This window comes from Malaclemys terrapin, chromosome 10, assembly GCF_027887155.1.
Source record: "Malaclemys terrapin pileata isolate rMalTer1 chromosome 10, rMalTer1.hap1, whole genome shotgun sequence".
NCBI classification, from domain to species: domain Eukaryota; kingdom Metazoa; phylum Chordata; order Testudines; family Emydidae; genus Malaclemys; species Malaclemys terrapin.
In genome coordinates, this window is record NC_071514.1 from 75,554,799 (window position 1) to 75,580,045 (window position 25,247).

At 51.9% G+C, this 25,247-nt stretch overlaps 1 protein-coding gene across 2 annotated transcripts in view; it reads right to left on the bottom strand.

Moving 5' to 3' along the window:
* Positions 1-286: 286 nt before the first annotated feature.
* The window catches only part of MICALL2 (MICAL like 2), a 33,776-nt gene continuing 8,815 nt past the window's right edge, over positions 287-25,247 (bottom strand). Inside the window, exons 2-17 of one of the 2 annotated variants that reach the window (XM_054042738.1) lie at positions 24,668-24,716; positions 20,030-20,171; positions 17,525-17,712; positions 16,277-16,398; positions 14,956-15,609; positions 14,501-14,727; positions 13,371-13,446; positions 12,901-13,016; positions 10,671-10,799; positions 6,323-6,387; positions 5,793-5,916; positions 5,055-5,145; positions 4,533-4,606; positions 4,067-4,181; positions 2,322-2,368; positions 287-2,234 (exon numbers count right to left, since the gene is read on the bottom strand). In XM_054042738.1, coding sequence (XP_053898713.1) covers positions 2,137-2,234; positions 2,322-2,368; positions 4,067-4,181; positions 4,533-4,606; positions 5,055-5,145; positions 5,793-5,916; positions 6,323-6,387; positions 10,671-10,799; positions 12,901-13,016; positions 13,371-13,446; positions 14,501-14,727; positions 14,956-15,609; positions 16,277-16,398; positions 17,525-17,712; positions 20,030-20,171; positions 24,668-24,716 — 2,317 coding nt within the window. In that variant the 3' untranslated portion in view covers positions 287-2,136. The remainder of the gene's footprint in view (positions 2,235-2,321; positions 2,369-4,066; positions 4,182-4,532; positions 4,607-5,054; positions 5,146-5,792; positions 5,917-6,322; positions 6,388-10,670; positions 10,800-12,900; positions 13,017-13,370; positions 13,447-14,500; positions 14,728-14,955; positions 15,610-16,276; positions 16,399-17,524; positions 17,713-20,029; positions 20,172-24,667; positions 24,717-25,247) is intronic. The other variant, XM_054042740.1, reaches the window with a different exon arrangement.

The following is a 25,247-nucleotide window of genomic DNA, read 5'->3' on the forward strand; positions in this document are numbered from 1 at the left end:
TTCAATCGCTTCAGACACCGCAGCCCATGCAACAAAACAGCTCTTCTCCACCCCCTCCCTCCTGCTTAAAGTTACCCTAGTGCCTGTGAAAGGTGCTAGGGGGAGGGAACCCTCTCTGCACAAAACAGACAGAGGCAAGGGCTAATTCTCAATCCCTGCCAGCACACCGTACCCCCATCCTGGCAGGAGGGCCAAGTTTAATCGTCACAGGCTGTCCAGTCCTTGCTGATAAGGATGCAGTCCCATGTCCAGCAGCTCCAGCACATTCACATCACAGGGCTCCAGGTTTTCCTCTAAAAATTTTATTATTTATTGACTAGAAACGTATGCAAATAGAAAGTGAATGCCCACATGCCGGCGCTGACTATACAGACCCAGCACACACTGTACATACTGTACAGAAAAAGCATTAGTACTTCCTGAGCAAATCAGCTGTTCCCTGCCCTGGGCAAAGCAACTTGGGCAGAGGACCATACTGCCACCTGGCGGAGAAGGAGAACATTACACCAACATACTTCTAGGCACAGGTATCAGGCTGCAGACTTCCATCCTGAGAGTGAGGCGGTGACCACCTTCCAATGAGAAAATCTCTCTCATGCAGGAGCAGAGCATCCAGTGAGATCCTAAGGAGATCCATTGTGTTGGAGTAAGGGAATAAATGCAGGGAGATTCCACAGCTTGCAAGTGCTAGAGGGGATCAAAGTAAGATTTGTAACCCCTGCTCCCAGTCTTCATCCGCGGTGCCCAGCGCCGAGTGACAGAGCTGTAGGCCGTGTGCATGCACGTCGGATCAGACACATGGCTACAGTCCTTTTCTGTATGTGCAGGGAGGAGGGGTGAGGAGAGAGGCCTCGACTTGAGACTCCTTCAGCCCAGCAAAGAACTTCCCCATCCCAGCCTGAATGCATGAGATTCGGACCCCGGGGGACAGCTGGCTCACCATTAAAGGAGCCTCAGCAGACGACTGTTTCCCCCACTAAAAAAATGTGGTTGGGGGAAGGGTGGCCGGTTCACCCCCATCGTCCACTTGGGCTCCCGAGTTACCAGCTCATTGTAAGAGGTTCTGCTGCCACCTTCAGAGTGATGGGCCACAGGCAGTGAGAGCTCCACTTTCCAGCCCAGTCTCCAGGACAGCAAGTGCAGAGAGGGGCAGGGAGCATCATGTCATGGAGACCCCTGGCCCAGACAGACAAGCACCCTGTGGTTTGGAAAGCCGAAGTGCTGCTGAATGTCCCTGCAGCAGCCTCTCTCCTCAAAGCCCAGCGAGGTCCTTCCCATCCCTAACCGTCTCCCCACGCGAGCCAGGTCCCCAGCTCTGTGCCCATCCTCCCTTCCTAGTCTGTTCATGCTGGGGCCTGCAGCTCCCGATGCTGAGAGGTCCTCTGTCCCTGGTGGCCCACAGTGACTCCTGGCTCTGCAGTAAGACACCCGCGGCTGACCCGTGGCAGCTAACTCGGGATTGCGGGGGCTCTAAAATTGCCGTGTTGACGTTTAGGCTCAGCCTGGAGCCCGGGCTCTGGGACCCTCCCTCATCACGGGGTCTCAGAGCCTGGACTCCAGCCCAAGCCTGAACATCTACACTGGAGTTTTATAGCCCATGAGCCCGCATCAGCTGACACGGGCCAACGGCAGGTGTTTTATTGCAATGTAGACATACCCTCCGAGCTTCCAAATGTTCGTGGAGCAAACGTGTGCAGGGAGGGAGGCTGAGGAACAGCTCCCCCTTCACGTACCCATCCTGGGCAGGCGTGCAGCCCGTTGAGTGGCAGGGGGTGATCAGGGGGCATCAGAACTGGTGTGAGCAGAGCGCTAGCAGCTAGGGAACAGATCAGCTCTGCTCAGCGGAGTGGCAGCCAGGCCAGTGCTGGCTCAGTGCAAGGCACAGCGCAGAATTCAAGCAAGAGCTCCCAAGTTCCAGACTCCTGGCAGAGGCTGCAGTTCTCACTCAGCTGGGTGGGTAACACCTTGAGCTCCTTCTGGGAGGAGAGGGGAATCACACTGCCCCAGCAGAGCAAAAACATGCCCTGAATCCCCCTTTCTCAGGGCAGAGGAGCACTGTCTGACTCCAGAGAAGCAGCGCGGGGGAGGGACCAGCTCCTGGACTCCATGGCCCTCCACGCTGCCGTGCAGGGAACTTCACTGCTGCGCTTTCTTCTTGCTTTTCTGCTTCCATATTTTGGACCAGCGGAACTTGTTTTTCCTCTTGTTGGGCTCTGGGCTCTCAGGAGACGCATCTGCGGGAGAAGAGAGAGCACAGAGCATGAGTTCCCGGTCCTTACCGCAGCAGAGAGCTGGTCAGTTACAACAGAGAGAGCCCTTACCCAGCTTCCGGAGCATGTCTGCCAGGACCTGATCCTCCTCTAGCTCCCTGGGAAGGAAGAGGACTGTGTTAGAGAGGGGCACCAGGAACGCAGCGAGCCAGTACCCTGCGCTTCCAGCAGGACAGGGAAAACTCCACAGCAAGTCACCGAGGGCTGCTCCCTCTGTAAGTCAGGGGTGACACTCTCAGAGGAGTGCCCTCACGTGCCCCCAAGGGTATGCTCCGCACTGCCACCCAGCCTGACGGGGAGACACCCTTGTAGGCAGCAGTGAGCAGACAGAAACGGGCAGTTCTGTAATTGTCCGGGTCCCAGCGTGTCTGTGAGCTCTGGGTGGCAGAGGAAGCTGCTAACACACACCGGAGGGCTCCTTGGCCAAGCCAGGGAAGGGCCGGAGAGCAGACAGGGTCTCCAGTCTGCATGTGGAGCCCAGCACTTGGGCAGTAGGAGATGTGGCCGCAGAGGAGTGTACACAGAAATATTAAAGCCAGCAAGGGAAGCACCAGATTAACCTCTCAGCCCTTCCCCTGTGCAGGAGAGGGGTGCGCTCTAGGCAGAGAGCCACCCAGCATGCCAATGCTTCACAGCCAACCACCAGCCACAGGGGGGTGGAGAGGTGGTAGGGCTGGCATAAAGCAGCTCCTCCGCGCAGAGCAGGGCTCCAGTCAGCTCCAGCGTCTGCCCACAACCCAGCCTCCATCAGGCACCCACTAGAGGGGTGCTCAGAAGGCTCAAGGGAGATGCTCTTCCTCTGTCCTCCCCCAGAACAGCCCCTTCCCCAGAATATTCGGTTTCCTTCCAACTCCACCATGGCACTGCTCAAAACCACTCTGGACTTGCCCGAGCAAAAACATCCGGCAACAGCATTTTAACCTGTCGCTCTAAAGTTCCAGAGAAAGCCCCCTCTGCCCCAGCCAGCAGCCGGTTGGGGGCGGAGGCAAGGGTGTTTGAACCCCACTCGTCCCCCTGAGAAATCTTCTCCCTGACCAAAACCCTGCCCCCTCTGCAGCCCAGAGATGGAGGTGCCCCAGTTATTAACACACCCCACCCGCAGCCCTTTGAATCTGCACCAGCACAAAGGGTTGAGGATCCTGCAGCTCCCACTCAGGTGCTGCCCAGCCTGGGAGGGGGATGCAAGTGTGGCTGGGGGTTAGATCATCCAGGTTTGGTGCATTCTGGGGTGGAGGTCTCTGTAGAAGAGACTCGTGGCCCATTGTCCTATTGGTGAGGTGCCGGTGGCATAAATTACAGATCAACGTGAGACAACTGAGTGAGAGTTACAGGGTCTGGCACCACCGAGGGCTCCTGGGGAGCGTTGCCAAGTGAGACGTGGGGGCTTTTCTCAGTAGAGATGGGCACAAATCAAAATCTCAAACCCACCCTGCCGTGTCTCTCCCAAGCTCGGAGATAGTCCAGCTCTCAAGCTAAACTTTATAGCGTGGGCCACGCTCTTTGCTCACTATAGTAAATGGAGGATTCCCAACAGCTCAGCTCCCTATCCCATCCCCGCCAAATCCTTCCCCTGGCTCCACTGCTCCCATCCCTCGCTATCAATGGCTTCCTGCATCCATTCTGTTCACTGCCCCATGCCTTTCCCCTCCTGCGCCACACCGGAAAGGGGAACCACGCACCCTCAAACCCAACACTTTCGAACCTTCAGATCCTATTTGCCAGGGAACGAGGAGCGGTAGGATACAAGCAGCCTCCGTCTCGCCTTCCCTTCCCCCCACTGCCCCGGGGTCCTGTACCTGAGTCTGTCCTCGTCCAAGCATTCCACGATATCGTTTCTGTCATTGACGGTGTTCACGTATGAGTCCAGCAGCTCCTTCTCCCGCTTCTTCTCCATGTAGGTCTTCTTCTCCTCTGTGCAACACAAGGGGAATCGGTCACAGCAACGCTACTCTGGGTCTGTCTATGCAACGAGCGCTACAGCGCTACATTACTTGCAAGCTTGTTGTGCCAGACACCCTGCCTCTGTGCTACAAGCAAGACACAGGCCTACCTACAAAAGCAATAGGTTCCTCACAACCCCCCTAGTCCCTTCCCCCCGAGGCACTGCTCTCCCCCTTGGGCTGGGTTAGGTGGAGGGGAGGACAGGGGGCCATGACAGCCTTCTGCAGAGTAGAATCCCAGCAAGATGCAGAGATAAGGGCTCTGCAGAGACAGGGCTGCTCACGTGGGGGATGGCAGCCTTGCTGTGATGGCCTTGCTTACCTGTTATGCTCATTAGGCGCCGCAGCTCGCTCTCGATATTCCACTGCTTCTCCTCCAGCTTCTGCTGTTTCGATCTGTGAGATCCCAGAGAGGCAATAGGTGATTCTCCCGCCTCACCCCGAAGCAGGACACTCACACGTCGCTTTGGAGCTGGGAGCGGGAGGCTGCTCTCCAAACTACCCGGCAGGACTCAGGAGAGGGACCAGCCAGGGCGAGGGGGCTCCTGGGCTGCTCCAGGTCACTCAGATAAGCGCTCTCTCTCCTAACACCCAGATATGGGGCTAGAGGGGGCCCATCAACCTTCCCCACCTGTGAGCAAGCTATGGTCCTGATTGCTTCCACTGTAATGATGCCCCATCAGCTAGTACCCCCAGCTGCTGGCAGATATACCAGAGATTCCTTCACGCTTTCCACGTCCCTCCCCCTTGCCCAGTAAGTCTGACTCCCATTCTCAGCCCCCGGCGGGGGTCAGCTCACTGTCTACGGGCAGGGAAGACTGCCCGGCTTTCTGGTTGTACTCACTTGTACATCAGCTCGGACTCCAGTCTCAGCAGCAGCTGTTTCTCGTGGATCAATTTGAACCAATCCACCATGAGAGCATCCTCTGAATCATCTGCAGAGAAGACAAACAATACGTCCACTCACAATGCACTGACTACAAGAGCCATCAGTGACTGTCCACATAGGACAGCTCCAGATAACCCACACTAGTCAAAAGTAGCCTCAGATAGTTGGCTAGGTATTGTTTCCATCACAGATTGCTCCGGTTACTCAGGCTATGGACAGCGAGCATCACGGGCAGATGCAGGTAAACTGGCCAAGGACTCTCCTCATAGGCTGCCCACTTCACCTTCCATGCAATCTGCCCCTCTGTGCCAACCTGAACAAGCTTATCAAGTATTCGGACAACAGGGACAGTCCTGGGCAAAGTCCAAGACAGACAGTCCAGTCTGGATTCCCTAAGGCAGGTCAGGAGCAGCCTTTCAGTTCCTGAACTTCAGAGACCCTCGATCACTTGGCAATAGAGCAGCGAGTTCCTGGAACAGTGTGTCAGGAAATGGATAAAGCCATTTGGAAGTTCTTCATCCCCGGATTTTATCTGGCCTCACATCTAAGCCATCTCAAGGGTCCTACACATTGTGTGAACTCCTAGGATCAAAGCCACCAGCCCAAATGCATCTGTAGACGGGACACTGACCATGGGCCTCTAGACTCATCCCTCCCGACTCTAGTTGAGATGGTCCCTGTGGCCTCCCTTACCTTCCTCACAGTCACGCAGATGCTTCTCCATATCAACTCCCTTGAGCTCCAGCTCATCCAGCTGCTTTTCGATCTCTCGCACCTTCTCCTGGATTTCTTCCTCAGGGATGTAGTCTTCTTGGAGCTGAGGGATAAAGTCACAGGAGGCTAGAAACGAATACTACCTGCTTCCCACATGCCACCCATTAGCCTGGGTGATAACAAAAAGAGACGGGCTGGAATGGACCATCTCCCCCTAGGACCACATCCTGGAGGCACCAAAGTCAGAGAAGATGTGGAGCTGGTAATTCACAACACAATGGGCCACGCTAGGAAGTCACACAGATTGGCATGGCACAGCCATCACCAGCGGCAGCATCTACCAGTCGTGGTGCAGCCCCTCCCACTCATCTGTAACCCAGCCGATGCAAGAAGATCTCAGCCATAAGATCAGCAGTGAGGAGGAGGATGCCCCAGACTGAACAGAACCATAAGGGCGGTCTCTGGGAAAGGATCATTATGATAGCCTTGTTTTGCCACTCAAACCATACCTTGGTCGGGGATGCCACTTCATCGCTCACAAGGCTCTGGAAGATTTTTGGAGCTGGCGGTTTAACTAGAAATTAAAAACAAACAAACGCACACATGATATCATCTCTGTAGAGGAGCCACTAGGTGATTAGAGAGAGAGAGAGAGACAAGGTAGGTGAGATAATACCTTTTATTGGACTCACTTGTGTCTGTCCAATAAAAGATATTAACTCTGCTACCTTCTCGCTCTTATCCTGGGACCAACACAGCTATAGCAATGCTGCAAACAGCTATAGACGATCAGAGATGGGAGCAGATCCAATTCCATCCAACAGAGGGCAGCGACGACACACACACTTCAGCCAGGACAGTGCAACAAGCCGCTTCTTGCTATTGTCCATCCCCTACTGGGGTCATCCGTTTCTCAACACTGGAATCCACGAGCCCCCTATTAATTCCCTGCTCTCAGTCCGTCAACTCATCCTACACTGCAGCACGCTCCCTCGGTAGCCAGTAGACACCCAGTCATCTGGAGCTAAACCTGACGTGGTTCTAAAGGGGCCCAGGACAGCCCTGGCCCGGGACTTTATAAAAGCGCTGCTCTGGAATGAGTGCCAAGCTCAGTTCTAAGCAAAACCAAAACAAATTTTCCCTCAGCCTTGGAGTCCCCAGAATATTTATAGTGACAAAGAATTATCAAAGGGCTGGTCAGAAATATTGGACTCTTGCCACCGGGGGATCTCTGCCATGCACGTGCCACTGGGTAGCGATCAACGGCTCCATGTCTAGTTGGCAGCTGGTTTCAAGTGGAGTGCCCCAGGGGTCAGTCCTGGGGCCGGTTTTGTTCAATATCTTCATTAATGATCTGGAGGATGGCGTGGACTGCACTCTCAGCGAGTTTGCAGATGACACTAAACTGGGAGGAGTGGTAGATACACTGGAGGGTAGGGACAGGATACAGAAGGACCTAGACAAATTAGAGGATTGGGCCAAAAAAACCTGATGAGGTTCAACAAGGACAAGTGCAGAGTCCTGCACTTAGGATGGAAGAATCCCATGCACTGTTACAGACTAGGGACCGAATGGCTAGGAAGTAGTTCTGCAGAAAAGGACCTAGGGGTTATAGTGGATGAGAAGCTGGATATGAGTCAACAGTGTGCTCTTGTTGCCAAGAAGGCTAACGGCATTCTGGGCTGTATAAGTAGGGGCATAGCCAGCAGATCGAGGGACGTGATCGTTCCCCTCTATTCGACATTGGTGAGGCCTCATCTGGAGTACTGTGTCCAGTTTTGGGCCCCACACTACAAGAAGGATGTGGAAAAATTAGAAAGAGTCCAGCGGAGGGCAACAAAAATGATTAGGGGTCTGGAGCACATGACTTATGAGGAGAGGCTGAGGGAACTGGGATTGTTTAGTCTGCAGAAGAGAAGAATGAGGGGGGATTTGATAGCTGCTTTCAACTACCTGAAAGGGGGTTCCAAAGAGGATGGATCTAGACTGTTCTCAGTGGTACCTGATGACAGAACAAGGAGTAATGGTCTCAAGTTGCAGTTGGGGAGGTTTAGGTTGGATATTAGGAAAAACTTTTTCACTAGGAGGGTGGTGAAGCACTGGAATGGGTTACCTAGGGAGGTGGTGGAATCTCCTTCCTTAGAGGTTTTTAAGGTCAGGCTTGACAAAGCCCTGGCTGGGATGATTTAGTTGGAAATTGGTCCTGCTTTGAACAGGGGGTTGGACTAGATGACCTCCTGAGGTCCTTCCAACCCTGATATTCTATGATTCTATGATTCACTGTAGCCATCTTACTGGTGTTTAACAAAGAAAGTCAAGCTCAGATCAGTGCACGCACAAGGAGGGTGCAACAGAGACCAGGACGGGACAGATGGCCCAGTGGTATTAATCTGGTCGTCAGGAGACCTGGGTTCCATACATTGCATGACCTCGGACAAGTCATTTGGGTGTGTTTACACTGCAAGACACCCGCAGCAGCAAGGCTCAAAGCCTGGATCTACAGACTCAGGCCCTCTCCCTCCCCCCGCCCTCCCACCACTCCCCTCCCTGGGCTTCAGAGCCTAGGCACCAGCCAGAGCCTGAACATCTACACAGCTATTTGTAGCCAAGCCCAAGTCTATAGACCTGGCTCTGACACTCCTCCCCAATGGGGATTGAGGAGAGGGGGTTTGCATGGAACACGAGACCAGGAGGCTTGGACTCCTTAGAAATGTGTGTGCTGCTAAAAATCCACCCGTGGAGAGAAGACAGCTACCAAAACACCCGCCGGTCTGTAGGGAATTGCTACGGTCACAGTCAGCACAATGGAGTAGGAAAGGGTGCCCCGTACTGCTGGGAGCTCACGTCGTACGCTGATAGCTTGCTAGCCCAGTTTTGACTTGCCATGTCTCCCCCTGCATGTTCCAGGAAAGGGCATTAGTCATTCTAACTTGTTTGTGATTGATTAGTTGCCATCTCCGCCCTCACATGCCATGGTGCTGGGGAACATCTAAATACCTAACCAGACAGCGCCTGCAAAGACAGAGTGACCTATAAAAAGATGACCACGAGCGGGGGAGGAGTGCGAGATTGGCGAATGCACAAGGAGACTGACGGAAGAGACACAATAAAATAGCCTAGGGGAGCCCCCCCCCGAGGAGCAGCCACAGAGCCCATTACTGGAGCCCCAAACACACAGGCCTGAGACCACAAGCTAGGGAGGAGCTCGAGGGCAGCTCTCAGCCCAGCCTGACCCTCAGTGTCGTGGGTTTCCTGGTTCTACTGCTTCTTCGGAGTCAGGGTGGAAGGAGGCGGTAACTGGCCCTCTGCTGTCTCTGCACCACTGCTCACCCTGGAGCAGCATTCTGACACGGCCTCACATCAGGCGGTCTTCCCTTCTGGGCCTGGCTGGCCTGGCCCCGTGCACTGCCTGGCCCTCACCCCTTTATGAAGGTTCCTCCTGTGGGGAATGTCCTGCCCTGGGCAGCCTGACAGGGGCGCTCCACAAATGAGGTGACCTAGCTTAGCGAGAAAAACATCTCCCAAGCAGCCCCCTTTGTGCAGCCTCTGCAGCAATGCCTTTTAGGGGGAGAGCCCCACAAAATCACCTCTGCCTACAGGCGGCACAAGGTGCTTGGAGCCCGAGCCAGTGCATTGCAGCAGGGCGCAGGAAGACACAGCATCCGGTTAGCTCGGCTAGCTAATAGTACTGTACACGCTTGAGGCAAAACTTCCATCCCACGATCCCAAAGCACACTCATTCAGGGTCACAATCTGACTGTGATGCAAGGTTTATGTCCATGTTACAGACAGGGAGACTGAGGCAGAGGAAAGTTAAATGACTGCCCATAGAGAGTTAGTGGCAATGCTGGAAACAGAACCCAGGAATTCTGACTCGTAGCCCCGTGTTCTAATCATTAGAGAAAACATTACCTACAACAGAGGAGCTAGTATTCTCTAGTATCAACCACAGAATAGATACCTAGAATACTGGGATAGACAGACAAGATTAATGAAGGGGTAATAAAGTTAGCATTTGAGACCAGTCAGCTCTCTTTGAATTGAGCCATTTGGAAGTTCTAAAGGGACTCTTTGTCTAGCCTCTAGAAAGGAGGTTTAAACCTCTTCCCTAATTCATAGCTCAGGACAATGGAAAAGGAGCGTGGCAGGTGGTGGTACGGGAAAATGCCAGCTGCCTTTTTGAAAGGCCAGTACAGAAAGTGACCAGAGCAGAGGCCTGTAGACTGGCCTATGCCATCTCTGAGACGGGTCAGTGAGCTATTGAAAGGCAGCTATTCATCATCGGAGCCTCTGTAAGCAGCCTGCTCGGGTTATTGGGCTCAATGGGAGGGCTTTAGTGGCCTGTGATGCGCAGGTCAGACTAGATGATCTGGTCCTTTCTGGCTTTAAGCTCTGCGTCAGAAATCACCGTGTAGGCAAGTGGGAGGAATGGGTTTGGAAAGTGGGAGTAGTGGCCACCAAGGTGTGTCTGGACATGAAAGCTTAAACAGGTGAGACCGTCTACACTGAACAAGAACAGCATGTTAAACAGGTGCTAGCGGATATATGTTAAAATCCTAATGAAGACAGGGCAGTTGTAGTTTTAATGCAGGATAGCCAGCGAGGTCAACCCTGGAGCCGGGGTTTCCCTCAACCAGCTACCACATGCTAAAGGATTCGAACACGTTAGCTGGCTTGTGTTCCCTAACGCGTTAGAGACACAGCTTTTTTCCTAGCGAAGACAAGGCTAGGGAGGCAGGCTTGACAGCAGAGATCTCTGGATACAGCAGGGAATCAGTATCGCACCCCAAGCGCTGCCGACAGGCCACCCAGAGCATGGTTAGAGGAGAAAATGGCTTTCTTGAGAAGGGCTCTTACCTGGAGAAGACACCTGCTTTGACTGGCCTGACTCCTTCTCCTTGGCAGGCTCTCCCCGTTTTAGCCAGTCACTGAGAAGATCCTTGTCAGGGATCAGTTTCTTCTTCTGAGGCAGCGCAGCAGATGGAGCTACGTTAAAAGCACAGACCCGGTTCTGGGTGTGAAATGCACCAGGCTTCAACCCTCACCCAGCAAAATGAGCCAGTCACCGTCAATCCCCACCTCTAACCTCCAACTAAACCCTACCGGTAACCCCCTCCTCCACTCTTAGCTCTAATGCCATCCCAGATCAACAGCAATACTGGATACACTCCTCACAATCTGAAGAGCTACAGACCCCTGAACGACCCTCCATCTAGTTTCCAGGATAGATCCGGTTCTGCAATTGAACTTTTCTCCCCAATAGCTGGATCCCCACAAGGCGGTGTCAGCGTTGGGCTCCTATGCTATGCACACCCAGTGTTTGCTTCGGAATAACGGTAGATGTAATAATGTCCCAGACCCAGATGCTGCACTGACGGGCACGTCAACAAAACCACCAGACAAACGTAGCTCATTGCAAGGTCAGAAATGCCAGACCCACTCGGGTATTTGAACCTGGTACTGTAGGGTTCTTGCTTGAAAACAGCAAGAGATTCTATTAAACCCCAACGCCTAATCTCACCACCAGTTCCCATCCCCCAAAATGTTGAGCCATAAAAACCCACTTGAAACCTCAGCCTTCGTTCACTTCAGCCCCAATACTGAACTCTGATCCGGCAAGACCAGGGAAAGAACCCAGTCTGGGAGTTAGACCCATGTTCAAAAGATTCAAAATCTGACATTTTCTATGTCCCAGGCCCTGCCTGTTACTTACAGTGCTTTGCACTTTATATATTTATTTATTTTACGAAAAAGCTCTGGACAGGCTTGTACAGCCTGCGCTGAAGCCTGTACCACCTTGTTTGCGCTGCTATGTTTAAGCCATGCTAGCTAGACGAAAGCTAGTGTGGGTACAATCACATCTTCAATTGCAATCAAGACAAACCCACGGGGTCACTGGCAGCAAGCGTTCCTTCTTCTACCCCACCCCAGCGCACACTTCAAAACAACAGGACACATTTGTCAACAACATTTGAATACCCGCCCCCAACTAAGAAGCCAGATCTCTTGGCACGTGCAAAGGGTGGGGGCGGAGATGGCAACTAATCCGTCACAAACCAATTCGGATGACTAATGCCCGTTCCTGGAACATGCAGGGGGAGACATGGCAAGTCAAAACTGTCCATGCCGATGGTGTAGGGAATGGGCTAGCGGGCTATCAGCGGACGACGTGAGCTCCCAGCAGTACGGGGCACCCTTTCCTACTCCATTGTGCTGACTGTGACGATAGCTAGGAGAGCTAGTCTCATCCACCAGCCACAGAATGGTGCCTGCCATTCAATTCCCTACAGACGGGCAGGTGTTTTGGTAGCAGTCTTCTCTCCACGGGTGGTTTTTTAGCAGCACACACATTTCTAAGGAGTCCGTGCCTCCTGGTCTCATGTGTTCCATGCATCCCTCCATTTTTCCAATCCCAGGGTCAGCATGATGGGGAAGGGGAGAAAAAAGTAACAGTGCAGCAGGGAAAAGAAAGTGATGGATCCTGGCTCTTGAGGAATGAAGGGTACATCCCAGCAGAGTCCCAGAGAGTCTTCTTCAGAGCACGAGAGGGTTTACAGTAAACTCCTGCCATGCCCCAGCTCCATGCACTATCGTCTCTCACTAGCACCACGGCTGCAGATAGTCAGGACATTACAACCCCGGACGCTAGAGCCAACGTGAATGTGACTCCAAAGCAAAGGGCATAACCCCCACGAAAACGGATTAAAACCCACCACCCACAGCAAAGCCGCACCAGAGAAGCCATGGGACCATGAAGGGAGGACGACAGTGGCCAAGTGGCCTCATCATCCCACGCATACAATTATACAACTAGACAGTAGCCAAAACCTTGCCTCCTACCCAGCTAGGAGTGAGAGAGATTACATGAAGACTGGCTCCTCTTCCTCAGTCGAGGCTGGTCCTGCCAAGTGACGATTGGGACCCACCCAGCCTGGAGTGGAGGAGGGAAAACCCAGGACTGAATTCTTCCCTTGTATTTCTGGTATCCCACACTCTGGCTGTGTCTCCAACCCATCATGCCACTGCCCTGGACGGCTGGAGAAATGGTGGTCAAAACTCCCTCCATACTAGGTTTATCCCATCTTACCAGTGTCCTTATTTGCTGGTGTGACAATGGATGAAGCCGACTTCTCCTCCCCCCGTGCTGGGCTCGTCACCTTGGAGCTGTCCATCGGTTTCTTAAGACCACCCTGGTTGGAGTCTCTGCAAGGGAGAAAGATACAACTTAGAAAGTCAGATATCTGCTGGGATTCGATCCTCAGCAAACCTCCTGACTCCATTGTCTGTCATCTTCCAACAGAATCAGGGTTTGGGTCCCTCAAAGCAGTAAAACGAAAGATTCACCCATTCCAGGTGCAGTGAGTTGGAAGAAGCTCTCCTTCCCCTCAGCCCTGCCCGTAGAAGCAAAAGCCAAGCAGCTCTTCCCACTGATTCCCTCACTCAGTCACAGTAAGGATTTATATACAGAAGGGTTTAACGTCAGAGTTCAGCGGAGCTAAGACATTCACACACCCTCATACGCTCACCACTGAAAACTGATAGCTCTGGGACACTCACTTGTTGGCCACTGGCTTCAATTTGGATCGCCAGGCTGCTGGGTTCTCAGACTTATCTTCAGTGGTGTTCACTCCTCCTATTGGAAGAGAAACAGCAAGTAAAGAAACCTTCAATTGACCCAACCAGCTGGTCTGCTACAATCCAGATCCCTCCCTTTGCAGACCCAGAATAAGGGAATTCCAAGCTCCTTGTGGATTTTAGGACATTATAACCCTGAGCTGCCTGCTGTGATGAGATGAGACCAGGACAAGACCACATAGTTGGAGATTAACTTGATGCTCTTGTTCCTACTCCGTTTACGCCAGCTGCCCGGGCCCCACAGGTGAGAAATAACCCGTACAGCATATAGCACCTTTGATCCCAAAGCACTTCAAAACCTATACAGAAACCTCTTCATCCATGCAGAAATGCAGCCACACAGGAGATTAACTGGGCAGCCGTTTAACAGTCTACAGTAATGCAACACCAACCACTTAAAGCAGGATGTGAAAAATATGGTATCCCACTTGAAATTTCAGGGGAAACGATACGTAGGTGGCATATAATTACTCAGGGAGAGGGTCAAAATACAGGTAACTCTTCCAAAGAGAGACATACAATCATAAGGGGTCAGGATGTCGATTTTATGTTTCATCCAGAGGATGACACCTGCAGCAGGACTGGGCTTAAGACACCATGCTGAGTTGCTGGTTCACTACTGACTCGGAGGACCAAGTGCCACCTTCTAGACCCCAAAATCATCACAGGGGTTCCTGGGAGGTCTCCTGTGCCCAACTAACTTGTGAGATCTGACAAAATCACAAGCCTGTGTAGTAGGACAGCTGGAACACTTCAAACCCCAAGACATGACTCCTCAATGAGAGAGACTTCTCCACAGGCCTGCCTTGGAGGGACATCACAGCTACTGTTCTCTTGGGACAGATGGATCCATGTTGTGCTAGCTGTCCCAGAGCTCAGACACTTGAGTGTGCATTGGTGACTGGTAGAGATGAAAGCGCTTGGTTGTCCATTTATTGTCTAGATCTCAGAGAGCAGAGCCCTGGAGCCACATTTCTGGTACGAGGTGAAATTCACAACATGTGTGTAACACATAACCTAGCCCCCAGAACCGCATAACAAGTCGCTCTCACCTCTGGTGTCCTTCCAGTCAGGCTTACGCCCTGTATCAGCAGGTCTGAGGGTGGCCGGGTCCTTCTCTCCATTCTGTGTGGCAGCCCAAACGCCTAACTTTTCCCCTGGACTTTTGGGTGAAGATACTGGTCTCCATGCAGCATGCTCTGGTTTTTTTGCATGCCCTGGTTTGTTGGCCTGTATTTTGTGATCAGGACTGTCCCTGGGGGAGATGGTGGAAGAAAAGCTGCCAAAGCAAACAGGAAGAATCTCGTGAGCCTTTACAGAGAAAGTCATCTTTACTGGCCTCCATTCCAAAGATCCTCTGAAGGTCCTAATAACAGACTGTCTCCTATGTGCCCCGCACAGTCGATGGAAAGGAGGATGGAAAGAGACCTGTTCTAGCTACTCCCATTGCTTCTCCCAGCCTCCCCTCCTTCACAAGAATAGATGATTGAAAGACAGAGGTTCTTACCTGCTGGGCGGTGGGGAGCTACTGGAACTGACCCCCCCTGGTCTGTTTGTAGTGGCATTTGATGCAGGAAGAGCCTGTGTGAGATGTTGACGTGCTTTATCTTTCTCAGTGCCGCCTGAGTTTGCCCCAGAAAAGCGTATGCCAGAGATATTATTACTAGCTGCCTGAGAGGGAAGAGAAGGAAGGACTTGATCTTTAGTAGCCGGTGATTTGTCAGTCAAAGACCCTGAAGTACCCTCACTGGACTCAAAGAACTTCTTTCGGGCTTGCTGCGTTTTTGCTCCTGATGCTGTCCAAGAAGGTGAAGTGGTACCTTCACGGTAATCTGATTTATTCCCAGTTGATGACGACCATGGAGCATTTGGGCTTTTGGGACCAGAGCTGGAACTGCTGCCAGCAGGTGACCTGGATGGCATGATGAAACTGGGGGGATCGGAGGTGGAATTGGTGCCTTTGTTTAACTGACTTGATTTCACCAACACCTTCTGGGGATCTCCTGAGGTCGTGGAGGTACTGGTAGGTTTGTTCTCTATACTACGCGGTCCGGAATTCCAGAGACTGGCTGGCTGTTGGTGGCTGGTACAGATGTAAGTACCAGGTTCGGTCCCGGTTTTGTAGGCCCCAGACAGTAGAGTGTTGGAACACTGTTTGCACCTATGGACAGTCGCAAAAAAACCCAAACTATTAGGAAACGTTCTCCAGAGAGTTGGGTGCCACCGAGGTGAACTCAGCAGTCAACTGCAGGGACAACATTACAGCCAACACAGGGGAGACATGGACACACAGTATTGGGAAGGGCCATCAGTGCAAGGAGCTCCACGTAAAAACCAGACTGCTGCCGAAGGGAGCAGTGTGCATGCCAGGCTGCCCCCGGGTGCCACGCTGAAATACACACCCATAAACACCAATAAGAGTGACCCACTCCGATCACCGCCTGTCTGAGAGGTGCTGATGACAGTGAGCCGGTGCAATGGGCTTCCCCTAGACATGGATGGTTTTACCACGTCAGTGTCATAACCTAGGCCCCGAAAGGAGGCTGCCAGTAACATCTGAACAAGGAGCAGTGTACGTTCCCTAATGCTGCAAGTCAGGCATACCCCACCAAGCCGGCTCTGAAGAGCCTTTTTATTGTCCAAGAAGCAGCCATCCTAGTCTCCAGAAGTTCACTGTAGGTGAAACACAGTAAGTCACCGAGGTTAACAGGCAGCTGGGCAAAGGGAAAAACTACACAGCAGCTGTTCAAGGCTCTTCTGTCCAGAAAGAGGCCAGGCTGACCCTCTAGTGGGCATGAACCCCTGCCTCCCCTCCCCTGGAACTCTACCTGAAGCAGTTCCTATGGTAGAGCTTCCCATCGACCAAGTGTCGCTGAACCAAGTGCACGTGACTCCCACAGATGGCACAGCTGCTGCCACGAAGATTACCACTGTCTGTCAGGACCCTTTTCTGGGGGGAGAGAAAACAACAGCAGCAGTGACAGCCATCAGCCCAGTACGAAGCCGAAAACATACCAGACGGTCTTGTCTAAACCGGAACATTCAACAGCAGCAACCAAATTGGACAAAAATGATCTGGGGGGGGGGGCGGCACTGGACGGTTCAGGCAATGGGACAAGGAGCCTTTTAGCACAAGGTCCCTGGAACAAATCCAGCCCAGATTGACAGCAGCCAGAAGCCACTGCCATCTGAACACTGTTTGGTGGCAAATATAAAACGATGTAAGTGCTCTCAATTATGTTCCTAGAGGTGCTAATGCCATTTAACAAACCCACCACCACAACCAGGACTAATCAGGATCCTTGCTGACAATCGCACCAGCAACACCAAGGACCGGGTGCATCCTGGGGAACTTGGTTATTGCATGTTTTGCTTCTTCTGTTAAAAGATAAGAGGAGGTGAATTCTCTCTCTCTCTCTTCAGTGTAATAAATCTCTGTGTCTCTAGCACACCTGTTGCAATGCTGCATGCAATGTTAGCATGATTGGGGTCTATACCACCACATTCTAGTGTTTGGCATTATTTTGGCAAGCCTCTAGTATCCCCCCAAGTTTGCTCTTGTATAGACTGTAGCATTTGTCACTACCACGGACTCTTGGTACAAATTAATGTATTAGGACATATAGCATTACCCTAAAGGCAGAAACACATCAGTGTTAAGATATTTTATGCTCCCCCTTCTTGCCACCAGGCAGCACACAGACCTCCTTGGGCTAATCCAGGTCAAATAAGTCTGGTGTTGATCCCGAATGGGGAGAGAGTCATCACCACAAAGAGCATCTAACTCAGGGCACAGAGCCTGGCTCTATCAGTTGGGTGGCATAGCCCCTAGACAAGCAAGGAGAGACCTAAGTCCAATTGCCATCTGATTGAACGCGAGCTTGTTGGTAACCATACAGACGCTCTCTCGCCAGCGGTAAGTAGGGCCTCTGGGTTTAATCCCATAATGGGAGAGTTTGTGGATCATAAACAGTGGGTCAGGATTCAATCCCCAGCTGGCCAAGGCCTCCCAGACTGTCATGAGTGTCTCCAACTCCTACCAGATGGTTCAGAGTAAGGGAATCCTGTTTCCTTACCGATGTCACTGGAGAATTTTCCTTTGGCAGATCCTGCCTTGGACGTGCTGGATTTTTCTTGGCTGCAGGTGGTGGGTGTGCTGTTGAACTTACAGGGGGCGGCTTGATGGGTTCCGAAATGGCCTTTTTCCCAAGTGGCTCCTCGCTCGATTCCGAAGTGGGACGCTTGATTCCAGACAGGCCTCCAACTGGAAGAAAGGACAAGGGAGCATAAGCCAGAAACACAGGCCTGGAAGTGATCTGTCTTACAGTAATGTCTGAAGGTCCCCAGCAGGCCACACTAGGTACTATACAAACACAAACAAGGAAACCTGGGCTTCTCCACAAGCTTGCACCTGAATTCGGGGCAAGATGCAACAAGTGAGTGAACAGAGGAGAAGGAGGTGCGTCCGGCAGTGGTAGCTGCTGATCCTCTCCTTCTTGGAAGAGGCTGGGACTTTCTTAAAGGGCCATTTCTCTTGGGAAATTTGATGGAAGGAATGTAAAAAACACCTCTCCCCCAGGCTGGGGAAGTTAGTGGCCTTCAGCATATCTATCTTGGGTACTTATAGAACCCCTGTTACCAAAATATCTGAGTGCCTCACGATCTTTAATGCATTTCCCCTGTGAGATAGGGCAGTGCTGTTATCCCCATTGTACAGATGGGGAACTGAGGCCCAGAGAGGCTGAGTCACCTGCCCATGGTCACACAGGAAGCCTGTGGCAGAGCGGAGACTTGAACCGGGGTCTCATAAGTCCTAGGGTAGGCCCCTAATCATTAGCCCAGCCTTCCTCATAAAGTCAACAGGCTTTTCCATGAGAGTGTGAACAGAACTGGGAGGCACCATGGGAGCCCCTAAGCAGGCTCAAATAGGATTTAATACTCAAAGACTTGGGACGCCTTCGATAGATATGAGCGCAATTTCCTCTCTTCCTTGTTTGGGGGTGGGAAGGACTTCCTAAGATTGCAATAAGCAGGGAGGGGAAAAGAGAACAGCCAAATGCCCCCAGAACTCCAATCAGGAACAGGGAACAACTGCATGACAGCCCTTGGGAAGGGCAGGGAAAGAATCTCCCTAAATTAGCTTTCCAGTATGGTTATGACAGAGCCTGACTCCAAGTGGCAGGGCTGCTCAGCCATTTAGTCCATCCTGTGGAGTTTCCCTCCACACCCCCACCCCTTTTCAAACCAGAGAGTTCTGCATGTAGAACTCAGCAAAGAATTATTCTAGCTGCAAATTTGGTTTTAACAGCCACGTGAAGGAACCCCCATCTGAAAAAAAGATTCCTGAGTGAGCTGTAAATACGCCACGAGAAAGAACGGGGCAAGAGAGGGGGAAAGCGATTCATGGAGCAGTATGAAAGTGGCCTCCCGCAGAGGAGACTCCGGCAAGCTATCCAAAAAAAGGGACCAGCAGGGCCACAGCGAAAGTCTAGATTCAGACTTCCCACTCCCAGAACCCAGTGCAAGCAAAGGGAACTTCAGTCCTGCTCTAATGTCAATGCGCAACCTCAGTACATATCAGCCATTCCTTGGTCTTGGGACTGCAAAGAATGACTGGCGTCAGTAAGGAATATGCAATAAACAAGACGTAGAAGTCAAGAGGTCACTGCCGCTGGACTTCAGAGTCTGCTGCATGTCAGAGGGCACATTCCTCGCAGGCCTGTGGGTTTGGACACACACACTTACCCCAGTGTTCTCAGTGCAACTGAAACATTTTGTAGGACGCTGGAGGGTACAAAAATGTGGTGTGTTTAAAGATGTGGTAGGCAAGTTCCTCTGGGGCTGGGAGGAGAGACCCCCAACCTGGCACAAAGCCCACCAGAGTCTGGCTGTCGTTCACTTTTTGACATGGATTTAAAAACACAAGACAAAGAACGAAGTGGAGGGCAGAGAGGAAAAGGGGCGAGAGAACTTTCGGCTATTTGAAAAAACAAACAAGCCTGGTTTTATAATCGGGATCCACATTCTCCGGCTGGAACTCTACCTGCCTAGCTATTCACGCCCCAAATGTCACCTCTCCAAAACGTCCTTTGGAGAACCCATGAGTTTGGCTTGTTGTATTCTTTCATTTGTAATAGTTTAAAGCCAGATACAAACCAGATCTATCATAATGTGCATGTAAATCCTGATGGATGGTATTTCATACACACTCAGTTACGGGAGTATAATATTCTCCGAAGCCCTTGGGCCGAGTCTACGCTTAAAAGTTTTACCGTGGAACTGTGTCAGCCAGGGGTGGGATTTTTTACTGACATAGCTAACTTGGCAAACGCCCTAGTGTAGATGCAATGATGCCAGTATAACTGTGCTCTTGCAGGAACCTTTTGCCTAGGAGTGTCAACACTAAATTTCCGTCTCTAAGTTGAATATAAGCCAGTTTCCTGTGTGCCCGGGGACGGTGGGGTGCATGCACACAGTAGATTGTAAAAGCTTTTCTGATTTGCTTAAAGGTGGACGGCTTCCCCACTGCAGAATGGTGGGCCTGGGTGGGAGGACCAGCTGGAATTCCATGGGCTACTTACTTGGTGACCGTCCATGGAAATAGTTATAATACTGGGAGACGTAGGTGAGGATACTCAGCCTGTCTGGCACCCTCAGCGCCACCATATCCTCAGCATCCAGCAAGGCAGGAATGCCCAGCTGTTCTTCAGCCACTCGAAATGCCTGCAGCGGGAACAGAAGGGAAAGGTCTGTGCTAGCCCAGTGACGGAAGCGGGCAGCCATCCATTAGGAGAAACAGACTTAAGGTAAGGCAGCAATGCAGCACATAGGCCCCTCTTGCTCTCCAGGGAACAGCTGGGCTAATTCAGCTCCTACATCTTACAGCTGTTACAGGAACTCAGACAGTCATGACTTCCAGCCACAAGATTGGGAAATTCAGGCTGACGGCCCAAAATCCAGCCAGACAGGCTGGTCCCAGCTCATTCCATTGGAACTCAGCTGGGTTTCCCCTGCTCTTCCTTGGGACTGTTTCATTCTCTGTATATCTGCATGTGCCCATTTGTAGATAGAGGGGTTGTGCCCCCGCTGAGCCGGATGTTATGGTCCAGACCTACAGGCCTGGCTTGCAGGTTTCAGTTCCACTCTTAATGCTCCCGTTAGTGGGGTTTTGGTAGGTAGTGATACTTGGGTCTTGTCTACATTGCAAGTTAGCGCACAGCAAGCCGGCGTGTTGGAGATTCACACCCTGGCTTGCCACGCACTAACTCGCCACATCAACAAGCCCTTGGTGTTTATACACCGCTTCTCACTCCAAAACCTTTACAAACATTAAGCTTCACAATCCCCCCCGCAAGGTGAACATCGTTCCCTATCTGACCGACAGGCAAGCTACGGCAGTAAAATGAAGCTACTTGGCCAAGGCCGCAGAGGGATCAGAGGCAAAATTATAATCAAAGACTTCCTGGCTCCCAAGCCACTGCTCAAATCATGCATTTCTAATTCGCTTTAACTACTTCGGTGCTGCCTAACATACCAGGTACTCGGGGCAAACATTTGCTCTCCAGTGCTGCCCTGTGTACTGGTGCTAGGGGGACGGAAGTAAGGTAAAGAAATACTGAGCGACTTTCTTCCAACACCGAACAAAAGACTTAATTGACCCGAGGAAAAGAGCGATATCCCTGCAGCTACTGTCTGTCTCTGCTTCCCCACAGAGCTTTTGCCAAGGACCTTCTCCATCCCTTCTTCTGCCTGGCTTACAGAGAGAGCTCACGGACCCTCTCTGTTGGAACATCCCCTTCATAATGCCAACAACCCAATGAGATATTGGCATTTCAAAGCGCCAGACACAGGGCTACAGCAGAAACAAAGGATGAAAGTCTTAAACACAGAGTCTAACTCTACAAGAGCCCTTCCTGTCTGGCACAATAATATAATGGATCTGACCTACAAGCCAACTGTTCCTGTTTAGGAGAGAAACGACTTTTTAACGAGCCAATTGACCTTTTTTCATTGGGTCTTTCCAAAAAATCTTTAACTGGGTGGACATAATACATGCTTATAGCCAAGTAGCTGTGGCAGCGTCACCCTGGCTAGCAGCCCAGCCTGGTACATGGTTGTCTTCCTGTAACCAGGTAGTAATACAGTTAATATGCTGTTTGGCCTGGCCTCCACTAGCCCTGTCTGTGTAACTGGTTTGGCCAGTCCTACTTACTCCAGGTCTTGGTGCAGCGGGACATGCCTGAGGATATCGCCCCACATGCTCCTAATGACCCTGTGCGTGCAGGTCCTCTAGACACACTGTCCTCTAGCTGGGGCTGTTTGGGGTAATTGCCTAGCTTGTCCAAAGACACACTGATACAGATAGGCCGTGCGATAGGTGCTGCTGGTGCACGCTCGTGCCGGGAAACAAAAAGATGCTGTGGGGACACCGCAGTGTTTGTTGGAACTAGATCAGCTCAGAGCGTTACAAAGAGATACACAAAGACAGCTGTACTTTGTGGAGATGGGGCCTAAGAGGCAAGAAGGGCCTTCTGCTGTGTCGTCACTGCCTGCAGCACGGGGCGGGGGGGGTTCCTTGGCCCTCTCCCTTCCTAATACTGAGATCGAACAAGATCACAATCCAAGGTGAGTTGCCACTATTCCAACTAACTGCCTGGAAAATGAGGGGTTTAATAATATTTATATAGCACTTTTCACCAGTAGATCTCAAAGTGCTTTAAAGAGGAGAGAAGTATCATTTTAGAGATGGGGAAACTGAGGCCCAGAGAGGTGACGTGACTTGCCCAAGGTCACCCAGCAGGCCAGTGGCAGATCCAGGAATAGGTCTCCTGAGTCCCAGTCTAGTGCGTGCTCTCTCCCCACTAGGCCACACTGCCTCCCAGTAGTAGTGAAGGAAAATGAACAAACATCTTCCCCTTATTTATATACTTCACTTCTAGTAACAAAAACAACCCAACAGATCATTTTTGGCATCTGGTGGAAGCCACATTCTTCCTTGCCTCAAGACCTTGGAGAGTTTCAGCCTGCAACAGATTTTTTCAGTTTTGTAATAAAGCCCCTGAAAAGAAGACTGTGACCAGCGAGGCAGCAGCAAGATCTGAACAATAACAGAGTCAACAGCTGTGGGAGAAGTTAGTCCCATACGTGTCCCAAGACAGTCACAAGCTCAAAGAGAGCCAGTCTGGTGGTGGAGAGGGGCATGGGCTGCCCACCCCCTCAGTGTCCTATTAGCACAGGGACAAGGTACCTTATACCAGCAGGGGAAGGAGGGAGGAGAGCCTGAAAAATAAAGGACATGAAGAAAGACAGGGAGGGGGAGACAGACATGGGGGAGAAGAGACAATATGGACCCAGTGAGCATACAGACATTTTCATTAATAAAACCAGCTGAGGCAGCCTGAACAGTTCATTTCACAGAAAGACAGACAGACAACAGCCAAGTTGCTCCGTGGAAAGGAAGCCATTGGCCATGCACAGGAAGCGAACAGCCCTCCAGAACTTCAGAGCACCCTTGCTCAGCCCCAGTCCCATCTGTAAACGCAGCTTGATGGGAATACTAAATGGGGAGGAGCGACTTCGTCAGCCTGGCACCGCTATAAGCCGGCGGCTGGTGCCCAGGAAACCCTGCGAAGGTACTGCACGGCACCCTCACAGAAACAAGAGAATTACCTGACCTCCCCTGCGGGACACATCCTAACGTACAGGAGTGGAGACGGAGAGGAACAGAGGGTGATGGTTTGATGGAGGGAGATACAGGGTGTGAAGGGCTGAGATGGTGGAATCGAAAGACTCAGAGATGACTTCCAACCCCACGTGAGCCCAGAGTTTTAAGGAGAGGCCCCCTCATCACAGGCACAATGCTGCTGCTAAATCATAATTTAAACACCCTTACTAATTCCTCCGCCCCATGGAAACCTTCGCCCCATGCTGCCACGCTCCCTCATGATCCTGAGTGTGTGTGTCTCTCTCTCTCTCTCACACACACACACACACACACACACACACACACACACACACAGAGCTTGTCCCCAACCCAGCAGCTCATATCACACCTGGATGTGGGAGAAACCTGGAGTAAAGGTGGTCAAGGACATCAGGAGACAATTCCCAGGGGAGTAGGGTCAGCGATACACTATGGGGGGATCACTGACCACCACCTCTGCTGGCCTGGCTGCAGGGCCAGGCGTCACCCGAAAAGGAGGTAGCTGTTTGGACTCAGAAGAGAACAAGAGATGTGTTTGTTCACATCCCAGACTCACTCCAAGCAGCAGCAAAGCGAGCATGGGCCAGTGCCAGCCCTGAAGCGAACAGCAGCTGTATCCGCAGCCCATCTTTTATGGAGGAAGGCAGGAAAAAAATTCCTTTCTTCAAGGGCTCATCCCACGCTTGGCTTGTGGAGCTAGCGCAGGGAGTGGGTGGGTGAGCTGAGCTCTATCCCTTCCTGGAGGAAGGCAGGAAACCGCAGCCCCAGCCTGACCTGGTCCCAAGCTGGAGCAGCAAATCCAGCAGGGACAAAGACTCTAGAACTGCGCCACTTTCTCTCAGCACTTAACTCTGCAGGAGGAGGGGCGGGGGGAGCAGGAACACATGCTGCCATTCCACCACCAGCCAGGCCTCTCTCTCTCTCTCTCTCTAGCATTCAAGCGTCTGCCTTCTCTACTCCTTGCAATAGTATCTATGAGCACTTCAAATGCGGAGAGCTGACCACCACACGGCCTTTCCAAAGTGCCTTTCGGCTCTGCTGGCTCCATAAAAGAAATCCCCTTCGCTGAGCAGCCAGTGAGGATGGAGCAATCCATAGGCTGTTCCATGGCACAAGCTGCCCCGCTTTTCATTGCGAGCTGGCGGAGCGCTCCGTGCTGTACAAGACACAGAAGATGACAAAGCCCCTGTCTGGAGACCCCCGTCTGAACAGAGGTGACAGTGCACAGCCAGTTAAGAAAGCTGAACGGCCTTACGGTGCTTTACGATAGCAGGGGAAGCTGGAAAACTATTGCTAGCGTCACCAGAGCAGATGCATGTAGAAGACGCCAGCGGGTTTGAGCGTGCTGTATAAACATGCTCCGTTCACTGAGTTACCACTGGTTAACTGTGATCCGCTCCAGGCATGGACAAATCGTGCACCATGCAGAGCACACCACACCACAGGGGAACTGGGCTGCCCCGGGCACAGAACACCATGATTAACAGCAGAAAGCAGAACTGCAAATCCCACTTACCAAAGCGTTGTTCTCATAAATGTTTTCCTTACTCAGGACGTTGAAGTCTCTGAAACACAGAAGATGAGAAAGGAGTTTAGCTTGGCGCTGGTAATCCAGAGCCCGCTGCTGCCGTTCCAGCTCTCCGAGACCCTCGCAGCCTGGCTCTCTGGGAGGAGAGTGGCAGCTTCCTTCCCACTTTGACTGCCACCAAACATACACCAGAAATTCCCTCGGAGGCCAGGTCTACACTACAGATTTATATCGGGGTCGCCACATTTGCTCATGGGTGAGAAAAATCCACACCCCTGAGCGACGTTGTTATACCAACCTAACCCCCAGCGTAGACAGCGCTATGCTGACAGGATGGCGTCTCCCATTGATATAATCCACCTATGCCAACGGGGGTAGCATCTGCACTAAAGACAAGCCCTGAGACTCCTGTCGGTAAAGGCACTGCCGTACCTTTGGGGTCAAAGGTATGAGCTCAGCATAGGAGACTTCACCAGCACAGCTGGGACTTTCCTGCCATCTGAGACTGGAGCACCGTTTCAGCTCCCCATCTTCCAGTGCTGGCCTCCTCACCCTCAGAGTGGGCTAT